This window comes from Phaseolus vulgaris, chromosome 10 (assembly GCF_000499845.2).
Source record: "Phaseolus vulgaris cultivar G19833 chromosome 10, P. vulgaris v2.0, whole genome shotgun sequence".
NCBI lineage: Eukaryota > Viridiplantae > Streptophyta > Magnoliopsida > Fabales > Fabaceae > Phaseolus > Phaseolus vulgaris.
In genome coordinates, this window is record NC_023750.2 from 9434451 (window position 1) to 9458636 (window position 24186).

Below are 24186 nucleotides of genomic sequence, written 5' to 3' on the forward strand. Positions count from 1 at the left end.
ACTTGCCAACAAGGAAACATTTAGATGTTTTATAGTGCATACGTCTATAACAACCTTTATAATCCGTAAAAAAGTTCATTTATAAAAGGATTCATACCAATAGATAATTTTCTTTAACTTTAATTTAAATTAAAGGTCTTCAATTGATACATTTTGGCTGAAAGAAATCCTATGGCCCTGACGAGTAAACAGTAGAACACCAGCTATCTTGCAATAATCCGAATCAAAGAAAATTCACATTACAAAATTGTTAAATTTTTTTCCTGTTTTAAAACTCAATCCATGCTGAAAATGACCTTGAACGAAGTATAGCTCTTTGGAAACGGGTAGGGTCAATTAAAATTCAGCATGCGTTTTGCAGAAAGTAGAGTGTTGTATAGTAGCATAGCAACGGTCATGGGCCCAACCCCGCCAGGCACAGGAGTAATAACAGATGCCACTTTTATGGCTTCTTCATGGCATACGTCACCTACGAGACGATAACCATCGTCGCAGCCAGAATCCTGCAACAATTTTTTTCTTATACTTAGTGAAAGCAAAATATGAAATTTTGTCTCAAGTCCTAATTAGCAGCTTACCTCCACAGGAGTAGTACCAACATCGATCACAGTTGCACCAGGTTTTATCCAGTTACCACGGACCAAATTAGGCACTCCAGCAGCTGAAACTATAATATCAGCTTCTGAGGTGATCTGTTCAGGGTTTTCTGTGAAGGCATGTATAACAGTGACTGTTGCATGGTGTCTCTGCCAATATACAAACGATATTACATATTCATGCAGAAGGAAACGAAAATGTAGATAAGCCATGATTTCGGGCTTTTAACAGAAATCACAACTTTACCTGCAATAACAAGGACGTTGGCAAACCAACTATGTTACTTCTTCCTATCACTACGGCTTTCTTCCCCATTATCTCGACTCCTGATCTGATCAATAACTCAATGCAGCCCTTTGGAGTACAAGGAGTAAACAGTGGGTCCCTTCCATTTATGGCAAGATTCCCCATATTAACGGGATGAAAACCATCGACGTCTTTCTCAATACATAAAGCATCCAGAACCTTTTCCTCATCTAGATGCTGTCCCCAAACGTTTTTCATCCAGTCATAGACACTAAATCAGCTAATTAGAATGTGTGCTAATCCACAATTGAATGTACAGCTAGCATGAAAACTAGTTATTCGGAAAAAAATAAATACATCTTTTGATAGTCTAACAATAATGAAACCAATTTCTAAGAGATTTCTATGTGTTATTTTCAAAAATGCTTTTAATGTTTTACTTTTTTACCGTTCACGTGATAAATTTTGCGTTTAGAGGCTAAACCCCTCCCTTCCAAAGACAATTGTACTTTTATGTCCCTCTTCAAGAAATATTTTATTGGCTGACCATTTCGAAAATAGCTTTAAAACATTTGTAATAGTATCCTTTTCCTGAATAAACACTCAAGCAAATAATAAAGCCCATGGAATTTATTGTAGGGCGCAGATTAGGAAATTACTTCTGGTAGAGGGAGTTGCACAAGAATACCATGAATGGATGGATCTTTGTTAAATCTCATGATTGCATTTTGAACATCCATTTCTGCACAATCAGTGGGTAATTCAGTCACCACAGACTTTATTCCAACTTCTTCACAAGCCATTATCTTGTTGCGAACATAAGTTCGAGAATCCCTTCTTTGGCCTACTAAAATTACGGCTAATCCAGGAATTTCTCCTAGGCATTTCTTCATTTCTCTCACCTTAGCAGCTATTCTTGATCTGATTTCCATGGATATCAACTTTCCATCAAGCACTATAGTAGTGTGGTCATCAACTGAGACAAACATCAATCTCAACACAATATCTTACAGAATGAAATGAAAAATTAAGAATGCATAATTCAGGAAAATGGGAGTTGACCTATGGAAATCAAACAAAATAATGTGATTTGATTTGTATAGTTAATGTTAGGATTTAATGCAATATGAATATTGTTGCATTTCCTTCTTTCCATTTTAGATATAGCATTTGTAGAAAAGATTATTTCCAAATATTCAGATTAATGTACAAAATTAGTCTCCCCTTCCTGTTTCTAGCACATTGTATCAGTTTTAGATATGTGAAAGATTTTTCTTTTTCCGCATGTTATCAAAGCACGATCTGAACCATCTCTAGTTATTCTCACCAACCGAACCATGGAAGGCTCAATTGAAGAGTCTGCTATCCCATCACTGACCATAAGTTGAAGTCAATCCAAATCTTCCTTCAAAGAAAATGAAAGAAAGGCCACATTTATTGGAAACCTTTGAAGGCAAAACTCGTCCATAACAAGGAAAGCAATACGGCCTATAACCATCAGGAAGTGAAGGTAAACCCTTATCCATCTCCATTCAGCAACAAATGGAAACTTGACAAAAAAAATTCTCTAACAGACTATGCTAATTGCAGTAAAAAGTAGTAGAGCACCAATAGCTCAAAAATATAATTACTTGCATGCTTTAAACATTAGCAAAAGAAAAGCAAACTTATGGATCATAGACTAAGAAACCTCCAATCTCATGACGGCAAACATAACTGTATGTTCCTAGCATTTCTCATAAATTAATCCAATGGTTTTTTGTAACGTTGTATTCTTCTTAAGCATTTGACTCTGACAAAGCCATTCTTCTAGCCACCATGTGGCTTATATAGCTTTCTTTTCCTTCAAAGGTCTTAAGAAGATCACTTCTAGTAATTGACATTCATTAAAGAAATGGAAATGGTTATTACACACTGATGAAATTGAATAAACCAAGAAATCAAATATAGACACTCTTGATCTGTCAATAATTAGAAAAAGAATGACAAGGCGGTTTACATTGGAAAAGAATTTGAATGGAGGAGTCAACAAATGACAGTAAAACCCAAGCTTTTACTCAATAAGTCAGAAACAAAAGTTTTGAACAGAAACCAAACATCTAAAATGATAAAAGGTGAGAGCCAAAAAATGTAAACATTACAGTCATTCCAAGGGAATAAGATACTCAGTTACTTACAGCTTTTATGTATTGCTGGAATAATCCGAGATGAAGGATTAGGACTCCAGATGTCAGGAAGGTCCAAAGATGCAAGAGGTGGAGACATTAAAATTTGGTCTAATTGATTACCTTTCAAGGTATGAAGAGACCTTATTGTTAGTGGAAGACGCTTTCTTAGATAATTTGTCCACATAACAGCCACCAATTATCATCTGCCTGTAGCAAGTTTATAGTGGAATCAATTCTCTGAACACGTGTGTGTGTATTTTACTCTTTTTCTATACAAGGTTTAAGAATTAACTGGGGTGATTGAAAGAAACAAATACATGCATAAGGGGCTTTTACACTGCCATAATAACAGCCTCAAAATTCATAGCAAGGATAATTTCCATTTGGCTAACAGGTTTAAAATGTTTTAGACTAACCAGGCATACCCATTAACCCATATAACTTTAATTTAGGTTGTAGCTAAACTAATTTGACCTTCATGATGCATTTGATATATGAAACACAAGTAACGTTCAGATGCATTTGTCGTTCCAACAGTAAAATGAACAGATTGTAGATTTCACTCCACCATTTCAGTGATATCATAATTAAACTCGAAACACACAAAACTAATTACAAAATTAACTGAATTCCAACATTGTAATAAGAATTTGACGGCAAAGAAAGCAATCAGAAAAAGGTAGTAACGAAGGCACCTCACTGAGCAACTGTTCGGAGCTATTGTCGTGAGTTTCTGGTGATAAGCCCTTTGCAGGAAAGGATTCCGCTTTAAAACAATTCTATTTTTTATATTCTTTTAGATATATTCAGTTTTCTCTTTTATATTTTAAAAGATTGATTTAATTTTTTATATATAAAATGAGTCGAAATTATCACTCTAATATTTGATAAATAATTTAAACATATTCACAATTTAAAAATATTATTTGAATATTTCCATTATACAAGTGACGCTTAACTATAGTTAAATATTAACGTTTTTGTACAATTGTAAATTTATATAATGCTAAATGTTTATTTATATATTTTACATATTAATTTTATAATTATTTTCATGCTATATATATTTTTTATTTTAATTCAAAATAACTTGTGTAAATGTTTATGTAAGTAGTTTTATATTTTTCACTGAAAAAAGAAAAGAAAAAAATGTGGAATACGTAAGAAGATTATCTGGATGGAGAAAAAAGAAAATTAAAATTAAAAAAAAAAACAGAGAAAACTAGTAATAGAGTTTATTAATGTGATAACAAAATTAAATTTAATTAAATAATATAATAAACTATTAAAATACTTTTTTCTAATTTTAAAAAGAATGAATATAAATTAAAATTGAAAAATGATAAAAAATCATTTTAACAAATTGAAAATTGTATTAATACTTTAAACACTTCAAATAAAATATATGTAAATAATTAATTATAAATGATCTTCAAATTGTTTTTCAAATACCAATCAGAAAAAAAATTAACCACTAACCTTATTCAGAATTGTGAAAATACACCATAGCATTATGAAAGTGCTTGTCGCTATTCTGATTTTCAAAATGTAGAATCAGAATGAAAATTACACCAAATATATAACTAAATGTAACAACATCACTTTTAAAAGTCAGTTTTATATACTTTTAATATAGTATAAGAATTTATCTTAACGATTGTTTGTTGGACTTAGCAGATCATCTACTATCAAACCGTTATTGGATCACCTATCATATATAGTCTCATGCACGAGTTGGTAGTCTCGGCATGAGGGAGTGTGTTGGAGACTCCATATTAACTAAAGATTAAAACATTACATAGTATATAAGTAAGTATAAATTTCACTTTATAAACCGATTTATAAATCGATTTTATGAGATTGAGTAATACTTAAATTTCACTTGTTAATATTACCCAAAGTCATATAATTCAATGAAACACACATGTGAAACCACAAGCTGCAAGGCATGTATTACCATAATTTCGCTTACTACAGACAACATTGATTAGGTAAGGCAAGTTTAATCCATTATGACACGATCGACTTAACAGTTCCATTTATGGGACAAAAGAGTTAAGTGGTATAAATAATATATATTTCCCTTGAATCATATCTTGAACCCTTTTAAAGTATTGCATCTTAACTTGTTCAAAATCCCTTGCAACATATCGCGATAATAGCCAATGATCTGCTCCGAAAAAATAAACTCAACTCTTTCTTTCCTCTTGGCTGCTTCCTCCCTTTCCTGCCCAACTGCCCTTGCTATTTCGTCAAGCTTGTCAGTTGCAAAGTCTGATCTAGTTTCTGCTCCCTAATTCCATGGTTCAACTTGTCAACAATTTGAAGCTGAGATTGTAAAGCCTCAAACTCCACCTTTTGCAATCTCGTTCTGTAGTCTGTCAACCTGATCAGATATTCTTGATAGGAGTTGACTGTTTGCAATTGACAGTGCAGCCAGAGAGACCTTCCAATATACCTTGTCACTTGTTCAAGCTCCATGACTTTGTATCTGCACCTCACCAGCCGGTATAAGTGGCCACAGTTCTTGTACTTCTCAACCAAGCTATTCGCCTTTTTGACATCTGATTCAAGACTCCAGAGCAACTCTTGCAACTTGAGACTTGTTCAAATTGTGAAGTTGTAGTTCTTGTAGGACTGATGCAATATCAAGAAGGTGTTTTGAAAGGACTTTGAAACTTCTTTATCAATAAAACATCAATGTCTGCATTAGATGTTTTCACGACCTGGCTGCTTAGAGCAGCCAGAATTGTTCCTACCGGCATGAGTTCCAATCCAATCATGGTAAATATTTGTACTGATTCTTTAATAAAACCAAATGTTTTTGCCAGGAGGTTGAAAATTGAAACCAGAACACCAGAAAATTGCTTCTTTTTTGCATGCAATCAAATTTCTGTACAAGCTCACTAGGTAGACCAGTTAAACTAACAGATACACTGCCACATATATTTGGAATATTTATGACCTCTGTAACGGTTTTTATAATAATACTTATTGTAGCAATCAAATTGAAATTCCAAAAATAACTGTTAAATTCAGTTTAAACTTTCACAAGTATATTGAAAATTGCAATACGTAACAGTGATTCTAATGCTAAATGTAAAATGTAAATCACAAAAAAAGATTGGGTATGTAATTCAATATTTCTACCTTTTCAAACACAGTTGTTGACTTCTATTTCATTTTTTGGGTAGGTTAGTTCTGCAAGCAATATAGCAGAAATCAACAGAAGTTGAGAATCAATCCCTAACAGAAAAAAAGCGTACCTAAGCTGCACCTATTATGATCCTAACATGGAGAAGACAATGGTGCTCACATGGCAAGGTGGTGCATAAAAAATTGGGAGAAGAAAGAATAAAATAACAGCTAAATAGACTTGGAAATCAAGAGAGATTAACAAAGTAATAAAAAAATAATTGTTCATAATATAAAAGACTTTTCAAATAATGATCTAAGTATTTCAGGCATAATCAAATTTTTTTTTCAGCCATAATCAATGAACTGCAACATATGATATTTTCCCAGTAATCTGAGTCTGAAGTCTTTTGCACTCCCTTCAAAGACTGAAACACAAATTTCTTACCAATGATTCTTTGAAACCCGATACTATTTATGTTAGACTGGGCCCATACACAAGCACAAGACCAAAAAGACAGCCCAACTGGATGAAGGACTTTATAATAGGATAGACTCATGTGTCCTTAGAAAATGTCTGCCATTTTATTATTAGTATGTTTTTATTATTGAAAGGTTTTTGTAAGGCCCATGGCCCTTTTTTACCCTTATAGGGGACTAAGCAATAGGAAAAAGAAGGCAGAGAAGTTTTTGGTAACCCTAGTTTTAGATTAACAGTAGCGAAGCCTAACAATTTGGTGCTTTCATTGCTCCTACCATGGCTCCCCAACCTCCATCAACAGATCTGACCGAGGCCTTAGCCAACATCCAAACAAATCTCACCAACATCCAAAGCCAACTGGCCGAACACACTAGCAGACAATCTACCTTAGAGGCTCAAAATGACCACCTTCACTCTACATTCACGTCCATCCTGGATCAGGTTGCTCTATTGACTCCAACGGAGGCTAAAATTCCACACATGAACCAGCAAAGTAGCCCTCATTCCAATCACTCAAACCAGCAACCACCCAACACCCCTTCCATACGACCACCCACACTCAACCTATCCTTCTTTGACGGTACAAATCCACTAGATTGGCTTTTTCAAGCGGACCAATATTTCTCCTTCTATCAAATACCGTTGGACCAACGCATTCCTATGGTGGGGTTTCATATGCAGGGAGACGCTCTCTCATGGTTTAAATGGCTGCACAATAACCACCTACTCACAGATTGGCACTCCTTCACAAGGGCTTTGGAGCTTCGTTTTGGCCCCTCCACCTATATCAATCATCAAGTGGAGTTGTTCAAACTCCAGCAAACCACGTCGGTCACTGAATACCAAGGCAGGTTTGAACGCTTATGCAATTGTGTGGTGGGTCTCACTCCTGAAACTATACTTAATTGTTTCATTTCTGGTCTGAATGTTGAAATCCGCAGAGAACTTACTATATTGAACCCATATTCTATTGCCCAAGCCATAGGTCTAGCTAAGCTTATTGAAGACAAACTCAGAGATTCTAAACCTAAACATATTCGATTTCCAGCACCTACCTATCACCACCCTAACCCCACTCCCTCATTCGCTAAGAGAACCAGCACACCCCCAGCCCATATGCCCATCAAACGTTTATCCTCCTCACAAATGCAAGAGAGACGAGCCCTAGGGTTATGCTACAACTGTGATGAAAAATTCTTCCCTGGCCATAAATGCACTTCCTCTCGATTTTTGCTCCTTTTAGATGACCCAGAACTCCTAGCTGAACCCAACGAGGAGATTTCCCCCACACATGACCACGCCAACACTATTCACTTCCACCTTTCACCTCAAGCCATATCTGGTACTATTTCCCCAAAAACCCTCAAATTCACAGGTCTAATTCATCACCTCCCTGTTACTGTCCTCATTGACTCGGGAAGCTCCCACAACATTCTTCAACCACGTATTGCCTACCACTTAAACCTAGCCATATCCCCTAGCCCACCCCTCTCGGTAATGGTTGGAAATGGGGCGTTCATTAAGTGCCAGGGTATTTGTCCATTGGTGGACATATCCCTCCAGAACTCTACCTTCACTATTCCCTTTTACCTTCTTCCGATTGAAGGTGCGGATGTTGTTTTGGGCGTGGAATGGTTGAGCACGTTAGGGTCCATCCAAGCAGATTTCTCAATCCCCAGCATACAATTTACCCACAACAACCAACATATTACATTGCAAGCCCCCCACTCACCCAACCCATCAGCTACCACTTATCACCAATTTTGCCACTATCTATCCAATAACTCTATTGCCTCTTTACACCTTCTATCGGTGGACACCCAACACTGCCCCCATACAACCTTAGCCACTACCATTAATAATCCCACATCCCCGTTATCTCACCTACCCTCACCCATCCAATCCCTCCTTCAGGAATACCAAGGTATTTTTCAAAAACCAAGAGGGTTACCTCCACAGAGACCACATGACCACCATATTCCCCTTTTACCTCATACCCCACCAATCAAAGTGAAACCATACCGGTACCCACATCACCACAAGGAAGTTATTACAACACTGATATCAGAAATGCTGCAAGAGGGCATTATTCAACCTAGTACAAGCCCATTCTCCTCACCGGTGCTCTTAATAAAAAAAAAAGATGGAACATGGCGTTTCTGTGTGGATTACAGAGCCTTAAATGCAACCACCATTCATGACCACTTCCCCATTCCCACCATTGATGAACTGCTCGATGAGTTAGGCTCAGCTACTGTTTTTACTAAAATAGACCTACACTCAGGGTACCACCAAATACTGCTTCTCCCAGAAGACACTCACAAAACAGCGTTTCGCACTATAGATGGCCACTATGAATTCTTAGTGATGCCATTTGGTTTAACTAACGCTCCTTCTACTTTTCAGGCAGCCATGAATGATCTTCTCAGACCATACCTCCGCCGGTTTGTCTTAGTTTTTTTTTATGATATTTTGATTTATAGTCCAAGTTTGCAGGATCATATTGCTCACCTACAAACTATATTGGAAGTGCTACACACTCAGCAATTTTTTGCCAAGCTTTCAAAGTGCAGTTTCGCAACCGCGGAAGTTAGTTACTTGGGTCACATTATTTCTGCACAAGGAGTCCAACCAGACCCAGAGAAAGTCAAAGCCATACACGACTGGCCGCAGCCACGATCACTCACGGAATTACGGGGGTTCCTCGGCCTCACCGGATTTTACAGGAAATTCATAAAGCACTACGCCACTCTCGCCGCTCCTCTCACCGACTTATTACAACACCACAAATTTTCATGGACTGAGCTCGCGCAGCAAGCATTCGAAAAATTAAAATTACACATGAAGACAATGCCTACACTACACCTTCCAGATTTTAAGCTGCCCTTTGTGGTCGAAACAGATGCCTCTGCAGTGGCCATAGGAGCCGTCCTCAGCCAATCTGGGCAACCATTAGCTTTTTTCAGCAAAAAGATGAATCCCAAGCTCCAAGCTTCCTCCGTATATGTCCGAGAGATGTATGCCATAACAGAGTCAGTAAAAAAATGGCGTCAATACCTCATAGGACAACATTTCAGAATCATAACAAATCAAAAGAGCCTAAACACCCTCCTCTCCCAAACCATTCAGACCCCAGAACAACAGAAATGGACTGCTAAATTGCAGGGATATGATTTTCAAATTATTTACCGACCTGGGAAGGAAAATGCTGTGGCTGATGCCCTTTCAAGGCAAGGTCATGATTCCTCTACCATACTGCTTGCAGTGTCGTCACCAATTCCGCAGCTTATTCAAGAACTCCAAACTTTTTTTGCCACCACAGAAGGTCAGGGAGTGTTCCAGGCGTGCACAAGCAGTCAACAACAGCCAAGCTTGTTCTCCACTAGCCACGGTTTACTGTTTTTTCGCCATCAGATATTCGTGCCAGCATCATCTGATTTCCGCCAGCGCATTATGACAGAGTTCCATGCTTCCCCTTATGGCGGCCATTCCAGCATCAAACCAACTCTCAAGCGCATAGCCGCTTCATTCTATTGGCCGAAATGGACCAGAGACGTCCATCGTTTTGTCCAACAATGCTCCACATGCCAAAAAAATAAGTATATGCCAACCAAAACTCAGGGTTTACTGCAACCATTACCAATTCCCAAACAAGTATGGGAGGACATATCAATGGATTTTATTACTCACCTTCCAGTCTCATCCGGACACTCGGTCATTTGGATATTGTGCGACAGACTCACAAAATATGCGCATTTCATCGCTCTGCCCACACACTTCACGGCCCAGCAACTAGCGAAATCTTTCTCAGTAGAAATTTGTCGCCTCCACGGACTACCAAAAACCATTGTCTCAGATCGCGACCCCTTGTTTGTTAGCACTTTCTGGCAGCACCTGTTCAAAGCACAAGGAACAACGTTAAAATTTAGCTCGTCATACCATCCCCAAACGAACGGTCAAACAGAGGTATTGAACCGCGGCTTAGAGGCCTACCTGAGATGTTTTGTGGGAAACCAACCAAACAAGTGGTACAAATATCTTCACTTGGCAGAACTTTGGCATAATACAACGTACCACTCGGCTATTGGAACCTCCCCGTTCCATGCGTTGTACGGTCGACAACCACCCACAGTAGTTGATTTCTTAAGCGTCCCAAACGTTGGAACCTCCATCCAAGAGACACTGTCGGCACACACCGTCATCCTCCACGACCTTAAGGAGCACTTGCGTCGCACACGCCAGCGCATGTGTGACCAAGCTAATCGCCACCGCACAGATCGTAGTTTCAAACCAGGAGAATGGGTGTGGGTACGACTCCAACCCTACCGGCAACACTCATTGGAACGGCGAACACACCAAAAGCTTGGCCCGCGTTTTTCAGGCCCATACCAGATACTACGCCGCATCGGTGCCGTCGCATATGAGCTTCAACTGCCACCGTCGGCGCGGGTTCACCCGGTTTTTCACGTTTCGCTGCTCAGACCTTTCAAAGGACCTGTGGGAGAACACCAGGGTCTTTCTACCAAATCCAAGAACTTGGCACTTCCAACACCACTTAACTCATCTCCCAACCCAAATCAGAACGCTCTGAACTCACCGTATCAGGAACCCAATGACAACACGCCATGTGTTACACTCACAAATCACACCGACTTAGCTGGCATCGAGCCTCACGCTCACGCGCCCCACCAACAAGCCATCTCCACGCCTCATAATCACCTCAACACGCGTTCTGATAGAATCAACAATAGCGCGCCACGTGTCCCACTCACTGGTGACGCGGTTTTCCCACGCCTCGAGCCCCACACGCACCAACAAACCCTTCCCACGCCCATTAATGGGCTGAACGCGTTTCCTGACGGAGCCAACAAGAGTGTGCCGCGTGTCCCACTCACTGATGGTGCAACTTCCCCACACCTCGAGCCGCGCGTCCCACTCACTGCTGGTGCAGCTTCCCCACACCTCGAGCCCAACGCTAGCACTCCACGCAATACAAACCCTAATTCTAAAGCACCTCAAACGGCGCCACCCCCTCAAAACCCTAAAACCCCAGCACCACTCCCTACAAACCCTAATGACTCAACAACCAATACCCAACCCAACTCACCCTTAATGGCCCATCCAATTCCTGCACCCCCGCGCCAGATTACATACACCTCACCCCATATCCAAACCCACGAGAACCCACAACAGCCCAGTCACCGTCCAACGGCCCAACTAATTCCAAGATCCCACTTTGAGGACAAAGTGTCTAGTGGCGCGGATAGTAATGTTAGACTGGGCCCATACACAAGCACAAGACCAAAAAGACAGCCCAACTGGATGAAGGACTTTATAATAGGATAGACTCATGTGTCCTTAGAAAATGTCTGCCATTTTATTATTAGTATGTTTTTATTATTGAAAGGTTTTTGTAAGGCCCATGGCCCTTTTTTACCCTTATAGGGGACTAAGCAATAGGAAAAAGAAGGCAGAGAAGTTTTTGGTAACCCTAGTTTTAGATTAACAGTAGCGAAGCCTAACAATTTATATGCCAGGAGAGTAAACAAGCACTAACGTACACATACGTTCATTTTCATTGCAATACCATCCTCGTTCAACTCTAAATCTATAATCATTTCCCAACAAGGGGGTGAGGACGAGAAAGAACTAAAACACATGGACTTGTGAAGGTGCATGTATGATGAGGGTAGAAAACAACTTTGAGCTAGTCAATGTTTGCAAGGAAAATTATAGGAAAATCGTTTTTGAAAAACTCTTATTTCTTAAAAAGGCTATTCTGGTTGGAAAAGCTAGGTTGAAAAAAAGGTTAGAGACGCTCCAGGGAAGTTAGGTGCAAATGATTTCAATGAGCTAACTGAACATACACTCTTCACGTGTCGTTTCAATGGGAGGCATCTAAAGTAGAGTCAGTGCAAAATGTCTACAATTTATCTTTGTATTATAAAGAAATTGTTAATGTTGACTCGCCTTACTTACACTTTATTAATTTCTTGACAGGATGTTTCATTGAAGATAGTTGAAAGAAATCAATGTAATATAGGCAAGAATTTTTCATCATAAAGCAACTGAAAAAGAACAAAGAGAAAAAGGCAAGCCTTTGTTAAATTGGTTTCATTGTTAGATCTTCAAAGGATGACAAATCCCAGATGCACAAAATCAGTCCATGAATCTTAAAGGCTTGTTGCTGCATTTTCTACAATTGGGATGTTTTCATATCCTTGATTTTCCCAATAAATAACACCCACCACTCAACCAGAACATATGAATAACAATATAACAGAATCTCCAAAATATGGAATTTTTTTTTAGATTTGAAGATAAGACAGTAGTTGTAGGAAGTACGTGCACCAAAACTATGTGAACTTTTGAAAAATAAAACATCTATTTTCATGAAGAGTATCTTGAAAATCCTGATTTAGTATTACACGTAGCAATAGCAATAAACATATTTACTGCATAACCAGTGTTTCTGTTACACAAACCCTGCAGTGCAACCAAACATAGAACATCATCAGACAAGGTTCCTTTTACGGGCCATCTCCCGAGCCAACTCCCTAATTTCCTCCGGTGATGGTGGCCTTTCTGCCTCCGGTGGATATTCAATGTATGACCTCTGTAACATGATAACAATGAAATATGATTTGGAGTACAGATACTAGTTTATAGTTAAAAACAATTTCAAAATTGCATTCATACTCATGAATGAATTCAAAGCCATCAAGATAAGACAATTGATCTGGAAAACATTCATTCATTCTCAAAGTGATTATATAATCTGATTTCAGGATGCTTGAATGTGCAAAATTGATAGATATATCTGATTATATATAAGATATGAGAAGATGATTTAGAAGAATACATTTCCCATGAACTTGCGGAGGTTGCCGGGATTGTTGGCAAAAGTGTACATAAGAATGATTGGTACGGTCACATACACACCGAACTTGGCAATTTCTAGAATCCCTTTGGATGTTCCCAGAGACGACATCGTATCTTTCCTATCACCAACAAATACCAATACCAACAGCAACAGAATCAAGCATTGTGTTTGAAACCAATTAATCAATAAATAAAGAGGAAAATTGATCTGAATCAATCATCATAACATAACCAAACACTAATAGAGATATGAAATAATTCATTTTTACCCAGAGAACCAAGATAACACAACACAACAGGACTGAAGTGGAAGAATGGAAGATACCCCAATGGCAATTGCTTCCTGCACAAAATCACTGCACCCAATTCTAGGAAAAAGACGAAAATGCCCTTAAAAAATAGGTACATATAAAAATATTTTGAATTCTTTTTTTTGGAATGTATTATTTTTAATTCCAAATTTTCTTATTCGAAATGGAATTTTGATTTTTTTTTTTTGGATTTTTATTTTTAAAACACAATAATCTCTTCTGAATTTCCTTTTTCATAATGTATTATTTTTAATTCTAGATTTTCATTTTTAAAATAAAAGACATTTTTGGAATTTGAAAATTTTGTTGGGTGTAGGTTAAAAAATGTTGGGTTTTTGCCTACACGGGTTGCCTCATTTTCTTAACCCAATCGACTTTCTGGGACGACCCACTGTTATTTGCACCTCCTACATTTACTAACAGACCTCTATTTTATATTTTTCTTAAAAATAACTTTTTGAAAGTGTTTAATAAAATTATAATGATCTTGCCGGTGACTTGAACGTTGAAGGTCTCGCCACGTCAAACTCCGTCCTCCGCAAATACGTTCCAATTAGTCCGGGCGAACCTGCGAAAACACTACAAACGGCGTCTCTAGCGGCCGATTGTACTCCGACGCTCAAGTCAGTCAAACAAGACCACCAAAGAATCGTGTACTCTGAATCTCAGTGAGACTCGTGCACTCTGTGATTCTCTCTCTCCTCTCTGTGCGAAAACTAGTCACATGTCAGTATGAAACGTACCTTCGTAATGAGCGTGGAAAGCCTTTATATACCCTGTCGCGCGCCCAAGTTATCCGTGTACGAAGTAACTTAGCGTGTTTCATTCATTGGGCGTATCGGGCAGCCTCAGCGTGAGTACCAGGTGCAACTTGGACAAGCGCGCATACCAGGCATCACCTAACGCGTGAACGATCACCCCTGTTTTGCCCCATGCACGTTATGGGCTAAGAGAGCACCAATCACCGACTGACTGCTAGCTCCCTTAGACCACTCTCATGCATGGTACTGCAAAACGCCTAACCTCTCTGATCTCTGATACTCTGCCACACAAGACTCGTATGCAACGCTCTTGCCGGGAATCCCTTCTCGTTCCTAGCTTAACTGCGTGTGATACGACGACCGATCGCCCTCTGATCACCGATCTTCGCCTGATCATCGATCACCCTCCAGGTGACCCTCTTCAAGGCACATCAGCTTCCCCGGCCCACATGGCCCACTAAGAACGGCCCACATGGCCCACTAAGAACGGCCCACGTGGCCATCAGTCACTGACGTCACCCTAGACCGATGACCGACCGGATCACAAGCCCCCCAGTCTCGAGCTGCGCACCTGTTCTCAGCGAAGAGACTAAGTGCTCGTTCTCGTTGGCCACGTGGCAAGTGACGCCACATCACGTGCCACATCACGTGTTGTGCTTTAAGTGACGTTACGCTTTCCTTCCCTAATCTTGCGACACGTGTGCGCATCAATGGCTAGCGTGAAACGTCGCTTGCAGTTCCCTTATTCAAAAACTTACGCGCCTCTTACTGTTTCATTATCTTCCCCAACACGTTTCTCTGCAACTCTCGAACCCTCCTTCTGCGATTCATCTTCTCCATTCCCAGGCTTTCAGAAATCGTTCGCGATCACAAAAGGTACTTCCTTTCTTCATCTATGGCGTATTTGAATATTTTCTACCGATTGCATTGCTCAAAAACCGCATCGTGCATGCATCATGGGTCACTTTTCTTCTTCTGCACTGTACCGAGACCCCTTCTGGTTTTTCTATGTTCCGCTTCTTCTTCCTCTTCATTGCCGTCATTTCTCTACCCCTTCGAACCATAGCATTTGCTCCCTTCGTCTTTTTCTAGTTTTTTATTGATTCCTCACCTTTTTCCTTCTCCATTGTAGTTACGGACAATGGCTCGCACAAAAACCACCGTGTGCCTTGCCTCATCTTCTGGTGCACAGCCTTCCGCCAGTGCACCTTCATCGCCCTCGACGAGCGCAACTCCCTCGGCGAGTACGCAACCCAGGGCGACGCTCCCTCCACAAGGCTACGCGCAAGCGTACAAGTGGGCTCCCCTCCACCTACTCGCCGAAACATCCAACCAACTCCCAGCCGATCACCTCGCCACCTTGCTGAAGGGTGCTGCAGATGAGCCTTCATGTGCCATCGACAGGGAGGACGACCAAAACCTGGGCGTGCGCATCCCCCCCCAAGGCATGCCCGTTTGCGTAGATGACAGGGCCACCAACGGGGTGCCCTTTACTTTCATCTACTCAGCAATCTTTAAGAGGCTGCGCCTCCGCCTTCCCTTCACCTTCTTCGTGAAGTAACTCCTTACTGAGCTAAACGTCGTCGCCCCTTGCCAACTCCATCCGAATGCTTGGGGCTTCATCCGGGCGTTTGAAATCTTATGCAACCATTTTGGGCACCCTCCATCGACCGACGTCTTCCTCTACTTTTTCGAGGCTAAGAACCCGGGTGATAGGTCGTGGGTCAACTTAAATGGAGTGACAGGGAGGGTGATCTTGGGTCTGTACCAGCAGTCCTTCAAGGATTGGAAAGGCAGATTCTACATGATCACCTCCAACAGACACAGCCCCGCCCTTCTCGAGGGCTTTCCTCTCTACTGGGTCCCTAAAGTGGAGTTTAGGAAACCCCGAGGCTTGGAGACCATGGCCCCATATGAGCGCGAGCTGTGCGGCTTCCTTTCAAGCTTGGGCGCCAAATTTGGTTCTTCCACCCTTATTAAGCACGAGTTCGATGCTGAAAAGCTCGAAAAATACATCGGTTTGTCTCCTCTTTTCCTTTCCTACTTGCCACTCTCCTGGGCATGCAACTTTGCTTTTCTCCAACATGCCCCTCATGCATGCATTTGCTAACTACCTTTCTGTGCTTGGATTGCTTTCTTGAGCCTTGGTATGCTAACCCTTCGTTATGTCGGATTGATGCAGATATGACTTCTGATAAGGAAAAGCGGCAAAGGTTGCTTGCTCTAGCCAAGAGTCGACGGGCTGCTGAGGCACCTTCTGAAGGGGAGGCGATCGCCGAACCTATTCGCGCTTACCCCATCTCGGTCGCGCCAGCTGAAGGGCGTGAGACCAGGGGTGACAAGAAGAGAAAACGGTTGATGAAGGCCCCCACCACCGTTATAACTGTTGAAGAGGAGAGCTCTGGATTCCCCTTGGTCCAACGAAAAAGGAGGGGAACCGAGGGCCCTGAGGGTGATGTCAACCCGATCCCTCAGGCACAGGCCTCCCCTGAGCGCCCTCCATCACCAGCCCCCCTGATCTCCCCACCCCCAGCAAAGTCACCCCCACCGACTCAAGCAGCTGGGAGTGGGGTCGCGCGCTCGGAGGGAACACCTCGCCCCCTGCCATCACCGCGCCCCCAAGACTCTGCCACCTCAACTGAGGGCGGTGGTGAGAGTTCCTTCCGCGCAACGGGCCCCAGCTCCGAGGGGCTCCCCAAGGTTCTCCGCCTAACCAAACAACTGCTCCAGAATCAAGAGCTGGTCAAGTGGAGCTTTAGCGAGGTGGACCTCCATCTGGCCCGTCAGATGGTGCTTTCTTTGGAATTCTCCATGCAACATCGCCGCCTCGAAAAGCTAGAGGGAAAGGTAAAGGAGCTGCTTGGCCAACAGGAGTCGCTGCAAAGTGACTATGAGGCTTTGCAAGACACCAATGGCATGCTGAAGGACCTGCTGGAGGAAACCAAATTGGCGCGTGTCCAACAAGTCCAAGAGACCATAAAAACTGAGATGCTGATGGGGGATGCTGTCGCCGCCCTTGATTCCGAGCTGCTGGAGACCACTGGTAAGGCCATCCAACTCGAGGCTGAGAACGTCTATATGCGCCAACAGAATGCGAATTTGGCGGAGGCTCTCGCCGCGAGCGATCAGAAGCTTAAAGAAGCCGAGTCGGCCATTGCCACCCTGACCACCGAGAAGGTTGTGCTTGAGACCGACAAGGCTGGGTTCGAGGCCGAGAAGGCCAAGCTATGGGAAGAGGCGGCCGACACCTTCGCTGAGGGTTTTGACTTCGCTCTCGAGCAACTCAAGTGTGTCTTCCCAGAGGTCGACCGTTCCCAACTATCTATAGAATTTGAGGTGGTGGACGGCAAGGTCGTTCATCCCTGATCACCTGCTGTTTTACTTTCTCTTTTCTTCAAATTTCCTAATGTAAAGGACTTTTTACTGCATATATTCCATGCCTTCTTTCTTCCTTCTGCGGGGTGTCTTTTTCGTCTCTTGCTATGTATGTTTATAGCTGTTTACTTAGCGCGATTCCCCTCATGCTATGTATGCTTCATTCACCGATAGCCGACCAGGGACCGGTCATCTTGCTCCCCTTTCCCTCCTTATACCTTTATGGATTTCTCGTCGCTCCAGCGCTAAATGCATAGAGGACTTCCACACCGATCGTTCTAGGATGATGCCTTGCTTTGGGAGGAAGAGTGTTTCTCGACAAACCCTCTTGCCTGCCCCAAGGCCATCGACCCTCAGAACTTCGGGTGGTACTCCCACCTTCTCACTCCTTGGGTGAGAAGGGGTTTGACTAAGAGTTCTACCGAGCCAATATTGACGCTAAGCCACTTGGGTAAAGGCGTTTCTCGAATCCTTCCTTTCCCTTCTTTGGGCTTACTAGCGCCCTTGACGTTTCGAACCTTAGTTGCCTGTACTCACACCTGGGGTGAGGAGGACCTTGAACCGGTTGGCTACCCTCGCGCCTAGGGCGAGGGAGGCCTAACCGATCACCTGCGCTCGCGCCTGGGGCGAAGAGGATTTTAAATTCAAAAACTTGCAAACTTTATACTGATAACCTCGTTTTATTCCTGGGAAAAGGGCTTTCCCTTGAACTTGTTCACATTGTTTGCCCTGGCGCGAAAGCGCGGCTTTACTACAATATTTTAACTAAAGTAGAGTTTTAAGTGCATGGCGTTCCACGTCCGGGGGATTGCCCCTCCATCCAAGGTCTCCAGCCGATAAGCGCCGTTCTCCAACGCCTCCACTACTCTGAACGGGCCGGTCCACTTGGGAGACAACTTATTTTCTATCTCGTGCTGATGCGCTTTCCTCATCACCAGATTTCCCTCCTGGAACTACCTCTGCCTCACCTTGGAGTTGTGCCTTCGCTCCACCCTTCTCTTTACAGCTTCAGCGCTGACCCTTCTCGTATCTCGTCCAAAAGGTCTAGGTTCACCTTTCTCTCCTCGTTGGACTTCTCGGCCACGAAACTCAGAATGGTGAATTTTCTTGTATCTCCACGAGAATCATAGCGTCTGACCCATAGACCAAGCTGAAAGGTGTCTCATGGGTGCTAGATTGCGGAGTGGTGTGATAGGCCCATACGATCTTGGGAACTTCTTCCGCCCATGTTCCTTTGGCCTTTTCTATCCTTCTCTTCAGCCCTTTGAGCAACACTCGGTTGGCCGATTCCACCTGCCCGTTCGTTTGAGGGTGTTCTACCGAGGCGAACACCTGTTGTATTCCCACCTCCTCGCATAGGTTCCTCAGCTGATGACTCGTAAACTGGGTGCCATTGTCGGAAACCAGACGCTTAGGCACTCCGAAACGGCACACGACATTTTTCCACACAAACTGTTGAACCTTGTGAGCGGTGATCTGCGCGACCGGCTCTGCCTCCACCCACCCCTCAGTCGGGTGGGTCTTCTCTCTCTGGCGATGACCGCCCTCGCAATCCCAGATTCGCGAGGCGCGATCTCTCTCGCCCTCATCCTGAGCACTTCCCGAGCCCCCAAGCATTGCTTCTTCCATCTCCTCGTCGCCGTGCGTGCCTCTTACCAACGTCGCGACTTCCGCTCTTCCTTCGTCCAACCTTGGTGGCGGCGTCATGGTAACATGGCACACGCTTCTCCGCTGCTTGAGACTATTTTCGTAGCAGCGGCGGGCTTCCTTTTGGTCCGATTTTATGGTAACCACTACCCCCTCCATCGAAGGCATCTTTAGCTTCATGTGCCTTGTCGATGGTACGGCTCCTAACCTGTTGAGCGTCGGTCTTCCCAACAGTATGTTGTAAGCGGACGGAGCATTAACCACCAAGTACTTAATTTTCTCAGTGCGGGCTGTGGCACCGTCCGTGAATGTGGTCCTCAGCTCCACATAGCCCCGCACCTCTACCTGGTCCCCTGCGAAACCATACTAACACCCCGGGTATGGCTTCAGATGGTCAGGGGACAGCTGCAGCTTGCTGAACGTCGGCCAGAACATCACGTCTGCCGAGCTTCCCTGGTCCACGAGGACCCTGTGCACCTTCCTCCCTGTCGTGACAAGGGAGATAACTATTGGGTCGTTGTCGTGAGGCACAATGTCCCGGAAATCGGCTTTGGTAAAGACGATGTCAACGTCGAGGGAGTGATCCTCCTCCGCCGAGTCGACTGCCATCACCGACCACGCGTACTTCTTTCTCTGAGAGGCCGTACATCCTCTCCCAGAGAAACCTCCCGCGATCGTGTGCACCTCCCCGTGCACCGGTACTTCGTGCTGCGGATCCCCTGCTGGGGCCCCCAATGCTTGATCACCTTGCGGCTCTCGCAAGTAATCGCTCAGAAAACCACTTTTCACCAACTCCGCGAGTTGGTGTCCCAACGCCAAGCACGTGCGGAGTGGGTGTCCATAAGCCTGATGGAACTCACACCATACGTCTTTCTTTCGCCCCAGCACCCTGTCGGTCTTCTTCGGTGCTCGCAGCCAGCTCCACCACAAAATCAAACCTGGGGGTGCGTTGCTCTCCCTCGTGCGCCCCTCATTCTGGTCCCTTCGAGGCTCGTAAGGGCGAGGTTTTCCCTGAGCCCTCTTTCCCTCTTTGGCCTCGTGCACCCTCATCGGCTGCTGAGTCCTGCTCAGTCCTGCGCGCGATTTGTTAGGGATCACGCTTTCCCTTTTCTCAGAAACCGTTGTTTCTGCAGTGATGTGCGCCACAACACGACGCCTAATCTCCGCGAAAGTGCTGGGGCGATGCCTGATCAGAGATTCACTAAAGGGGCCTGCAAGAACCCCTTTCTTGAACGCGTGCACCAGCATATCTTCATCTTTGCTGGGCAGCCTCACCACCTGCGCCCCAAAATGGCTAAGGTAATCCCGGAGGGACTCACCTTGGTTCGGGCGCACATCGAAGAGATCGTACGACACCACTGGGGGTGCCCTGTTCACGATATACTGCTCCATGAACAGCTTTGAGAATTGTTGAAACGAAGTGATGTGGCCGTCTGGCAGGCTCACAAACTCTAGCGCAATCCCACTCAGGGTGCTCATGAATAGCTTGCAGTATATGGCATCTGAGCCTCCAGAAAGCATCATCTGGGTGTGGAACGCCGTCAGGTGCGCTTCTGGATCCTCTACCCCCGTGAACGAGGCCTTCACCCCCACCAAGCCTGGTGGCACCACTGCACCCATTATTTCAGATGAGAATGGCATGGGGAAGGTCCTGGGGGGAGATAGTGGTGGTGCCACTCCTTCCTCCACCACCCCCTCTTTCTGCGCTTTTAAAGACTTGCGCAGTTCTTCGTTAACCCAGTTCAAATCTTCGTTCCTGCCTTGCGATGCAGCCAAGTCCGCTTGCATCCTCTCTTGCGCCATTCTTGACGCCGCCACATCGTCTTGTAGCACGCGTATTATCTCCAAGACTTGCGCCATCATCACAGCTCCTTCTTCGACGGATGGCGCGGGTGAAGTTTGCCTTGTCTTTCTCATTCTTGCAGCAAAGAATCTCAAGAACACACGAAATCTAGCAGCACAGTGGATGGGATCACAATTTCACACGGGCCCCACGGTGGGCGCCAAATGATCTTGTCGGTGACTTGAACGTTGAAGGTCTCGCCACGTCAAACTCCGTCCTCCGCAAATACGTTCCAATTAGTCCGGGCGAACCTGCGAAAACACTACAAACGGCGCCTCTAGCGGCCGATTGCACTCCGACGCTCAAGTCAGTCAAACAAGACCACCAAAGAATCGTGTACTCTGAATCTCAGTGAGACTCGTGCACTCTGTGATTCTCTCTCTCCTCTCTGTGCGAAAACTAGTCACTTGTCAGTATGAAACGTACCTTCGTAATGAGCGTGGAAAGCCTTTATATACCCTGTCGCGCGCCCAAGTTATCCGTGTACGAAGTAACTTAGCGTGTTTCATGCTTTGGGCGTATCGGGCAGCCTCAGCGTGAGTACCAGGTGCGACTTGGACAAGCGCGCATACCAGGCATCACCTAACGCGTGAACGATCACCCCTGTTTTGCCCCATGCACGTTATGGGCTAAGAGAGCACCAATCACCGACCGACTGCTAGCTCCCTTAGACCACTCTCATGCATGGTACTGCAAAGCGCCTAACCTCTCTGATCTCTGATACTCTACCACACAAGACTCGTATGCAACGCTCTTGCCGGGAATCCCTTCCCGTTCCTAGCTTAACTGCGTGTGATACGACAACCGATCGCCCTCTGATCACCGATCTTCGCCTGATCATCGATCACCCTCCAGGTGACCCTCTTCAAGGCACATCAGCTTCCCCGGCCCACATGGCTCACTAAGAACGGCCCACGTGGCCATCAGTCGCTGACATCACCCTAGACCGATGACCGACCGGATCATATAAAAATAAACATTTTTCCAATATATTTTTCAAGTGTTAAAAATTATTAAGATGTTATATCTTTGTTATTGTTTCTAAAATCTAATTTTTAGCCTTTCAATTATATATTCTAATTTGTTAGTTTCAGCAAAACTTGCAACAAGAGTTTGCAAAATCTTTTCTTCCTCTTGTTCTTGTAAGATTGACCTTGAAATTCCTTGGAGCAATTTGTCTTATGAATTTTGTGGGAGGAAAAAGGTGTGATGGTAATGTAACAACATCTTCAATGGCAACAATTGTTCTTTATCCATCAAAAGATTCTATTCAATGAAAATAAACGACAAGATAAATTTATCACATACACAACCAAGCCAAGACAAATTTTCTCAAAAAATTGTTTCAATAATTAAATATGTAAAAATTGTGTTTGATCTCTATATTTGTTTTCAACTATATTTGTTTTCAACAAGAGGTAGTGACATAATTTCAATTTCCTTGTATTGAATATTGGTTAGTTGTTTCTTAGTAATTGTTTCACAATAAAAGTGTGTATTTTCTATTTATGAAGTGACCCATCTTGTCTCAAGTCATATCTCTCCTACCTTTTCCTGCATTTTAATTTTTTTTTTCCAACAATATCTTTTAATTGAAACATAAATTAAAATTAACAAAACGTCTAATCTACATTAACTTTTTAAATAAAAATATGTATTAATAAAAAGAGACTAAAAATTTAAAATATCTCAAATAATTTTTTTATAAAAGATAGATAAATTAGTAAAATATCACGTTTAAATTAGTTTTTTTTTAAATATGTTTGATGTTGTTTATTTTTAAATGTAAGCCAAGCTAAATAAGATAATTAAATTATTTTAGTTAATTTGTAAAAAAAAAGTTGACAATAATTAAATTATTTTATTAAAAAAATAGGTTTATTTTTATTATTAGTTTGAGTAAAGACAATATTTTATTTTTCTAAATTTTTAGTCATTCTTTCATAAGCCATAAAATCCAGAAAAAAAAACCAATGAGGTGCAATGGAGTACAAAACTCAAAAGAAATTATCTTTGTACTAAGAAATGTCGAATACCGTCAACTCTCTCACACATTCAAATGATATCTCTCACACGTTCAAATGACATCTCTCACACGTTCAAATGATAAAACTGCTCCTTCAAACATGTGGCAAGAGAAAAATAAAACTCTGCAGCTGAAAGGAGGTATGCGACTGGAATAAAGATATGAGATGTAGTTGAAATTATTTAACAATGTGAAGTTATGCTTTATTTAAAATTATTTAAAAAAAATTTAAATGTTATAATCAAATTTTCAAGTTAAATGAGAAAGGTATAAAGGTGAAGAGAGAATTTGCCTTAATCATACTACTCCAAGTCACTGGTACCGGATCAGAAAAAACAAAAAACCAAATAGTCCAAGAGTTAAATTGTAAATACAACTTTTATTGTCCCAATGAACTCTTATGTTAGAATTTGACATTGTTCTCCCGCCATCCTCCATCACCTCTCTCTGCCAGGATGACGATCATCTAACTCTGTTACAAAACTTGATGTTGCCGCATCGTAGTCTTGATAACAGCTTTATCGATATTATCGATTTTGGTAGCATTATGGGTATATGTAATGGTATTATATTCATGAAAATGGATGGTGATATCTGCTTCATCAATCCAATGATTCGTTATTGTCTTGATCTTCCCTCACATGAAGATAAATCCATCTACAAATCCATCTACTCTTACGGCTTTATTAGTCGTGGATTATCTGATTATTTAGT

General features: G+C 42.6%; 4 protein-coding genes across 6 annotated transcripts; 1 reads left to right on the top strand and 3 right to left on the bottom strand.

The window, feature by feature from the left end:
• Positions 1 to 100: 100 nt before the first annotated feature.
• Positions 101 to 3790, bottom strand: LOC137818555 (bifunctional protein FolD 1, mitochondrial-like). 2 transcript variants are annotated; one of them, XM_068622053.1, is made up of 6 exons: positions 3707 to 3790; positions 3021 to 3218; positions 1503 to 1819; positions 844 to 1080; positions 579 to 746; positions 101 to 503 (listed from the first exon to the last, which is right to left on the bottom strand). In XM_068622053.1, the coding sequence occupies exons 2-6, from the start codon at positions 3193 to 3195 to the stop codon at positions 333 to 335; spliced, it is 1068 nt and encodes a 355-aa protein (XP_068478154.1). In that variant the 5' UTR covers positions 3196 to 3218; positions 3707 to 3790; the 3' UTR covers positions 101 to 332. The 2 variants fall into 2 exon arrangements, with proteins under 2 accessions (XP_068478154.1, XP_068478155.1); XM_068622054.1 differs by having other exon boundaries at positions 3021 to 3214; positions 3707 to 3773.
• Positions 3791 to 12988: 9198 nt separating this feature from the next.
• On the bottom strand, positions 12989 to 13884 carry LOC137818392 (uncharacterized). 2 transcript variants are annotated; one of them, XM_068621795.1, is made up of 3 exons: positions 13779 to 13884; positions 13490 to 13628; positions 12989 to 13243 (listed from the first exon to the last, which is right to left on the bottom strand). In XM_068621795.1, the coding sequence occupies exons 2-3, from the start codon at positions 13616 to 13618 to the stop codon at positions 13142 to 13144; spliced, it is 231 nt and encodes a 76-aa protein (XP_068477896.1). In that variant the 5' UTR covers positions 13619 to 13628; positions 13779 to 13884; the 3' UTR covers positions 12989 to 13141. The 2 variants fall into 2 exon arrangements, with proteins under 2 accessions (XP_068477896.1, XP_068477897.1); XM_068621796.1 differs by having other exon boundaries at positions 13490 to 13623; positions 13779 to 13880.
• Positions 13885 to 16765: 2881 nt separating this feature from the next.
• Positions 16766 to 17947, top strand: LOC137814098 (uncharacterized). The gene has a single exon (XM_068616674.1). The coding sequence runs from the start codon at positions 16766 to 16768 to the stop codon at positions 17945 to 17947; it is 1182 nt and encodes a 393-aa protein (XP_068472775.1).
• Positions 17948 to 19969: 2022 nt separating this feature from the next.
• On the bottom strand, positions 19970 to 21463 carry LOC137814109 (uncharacterized). The gene has a single exon (XM_068616681.1). It carries the CDS (start codon positions 21461 to 21463, stop codon positions 19970 to 19972), a length of 1494 nt encoding a protein of 497 aa, XP_068472782.1.
• Positions 21464 to 24186: the final 2723 nt, after the last annotated feature.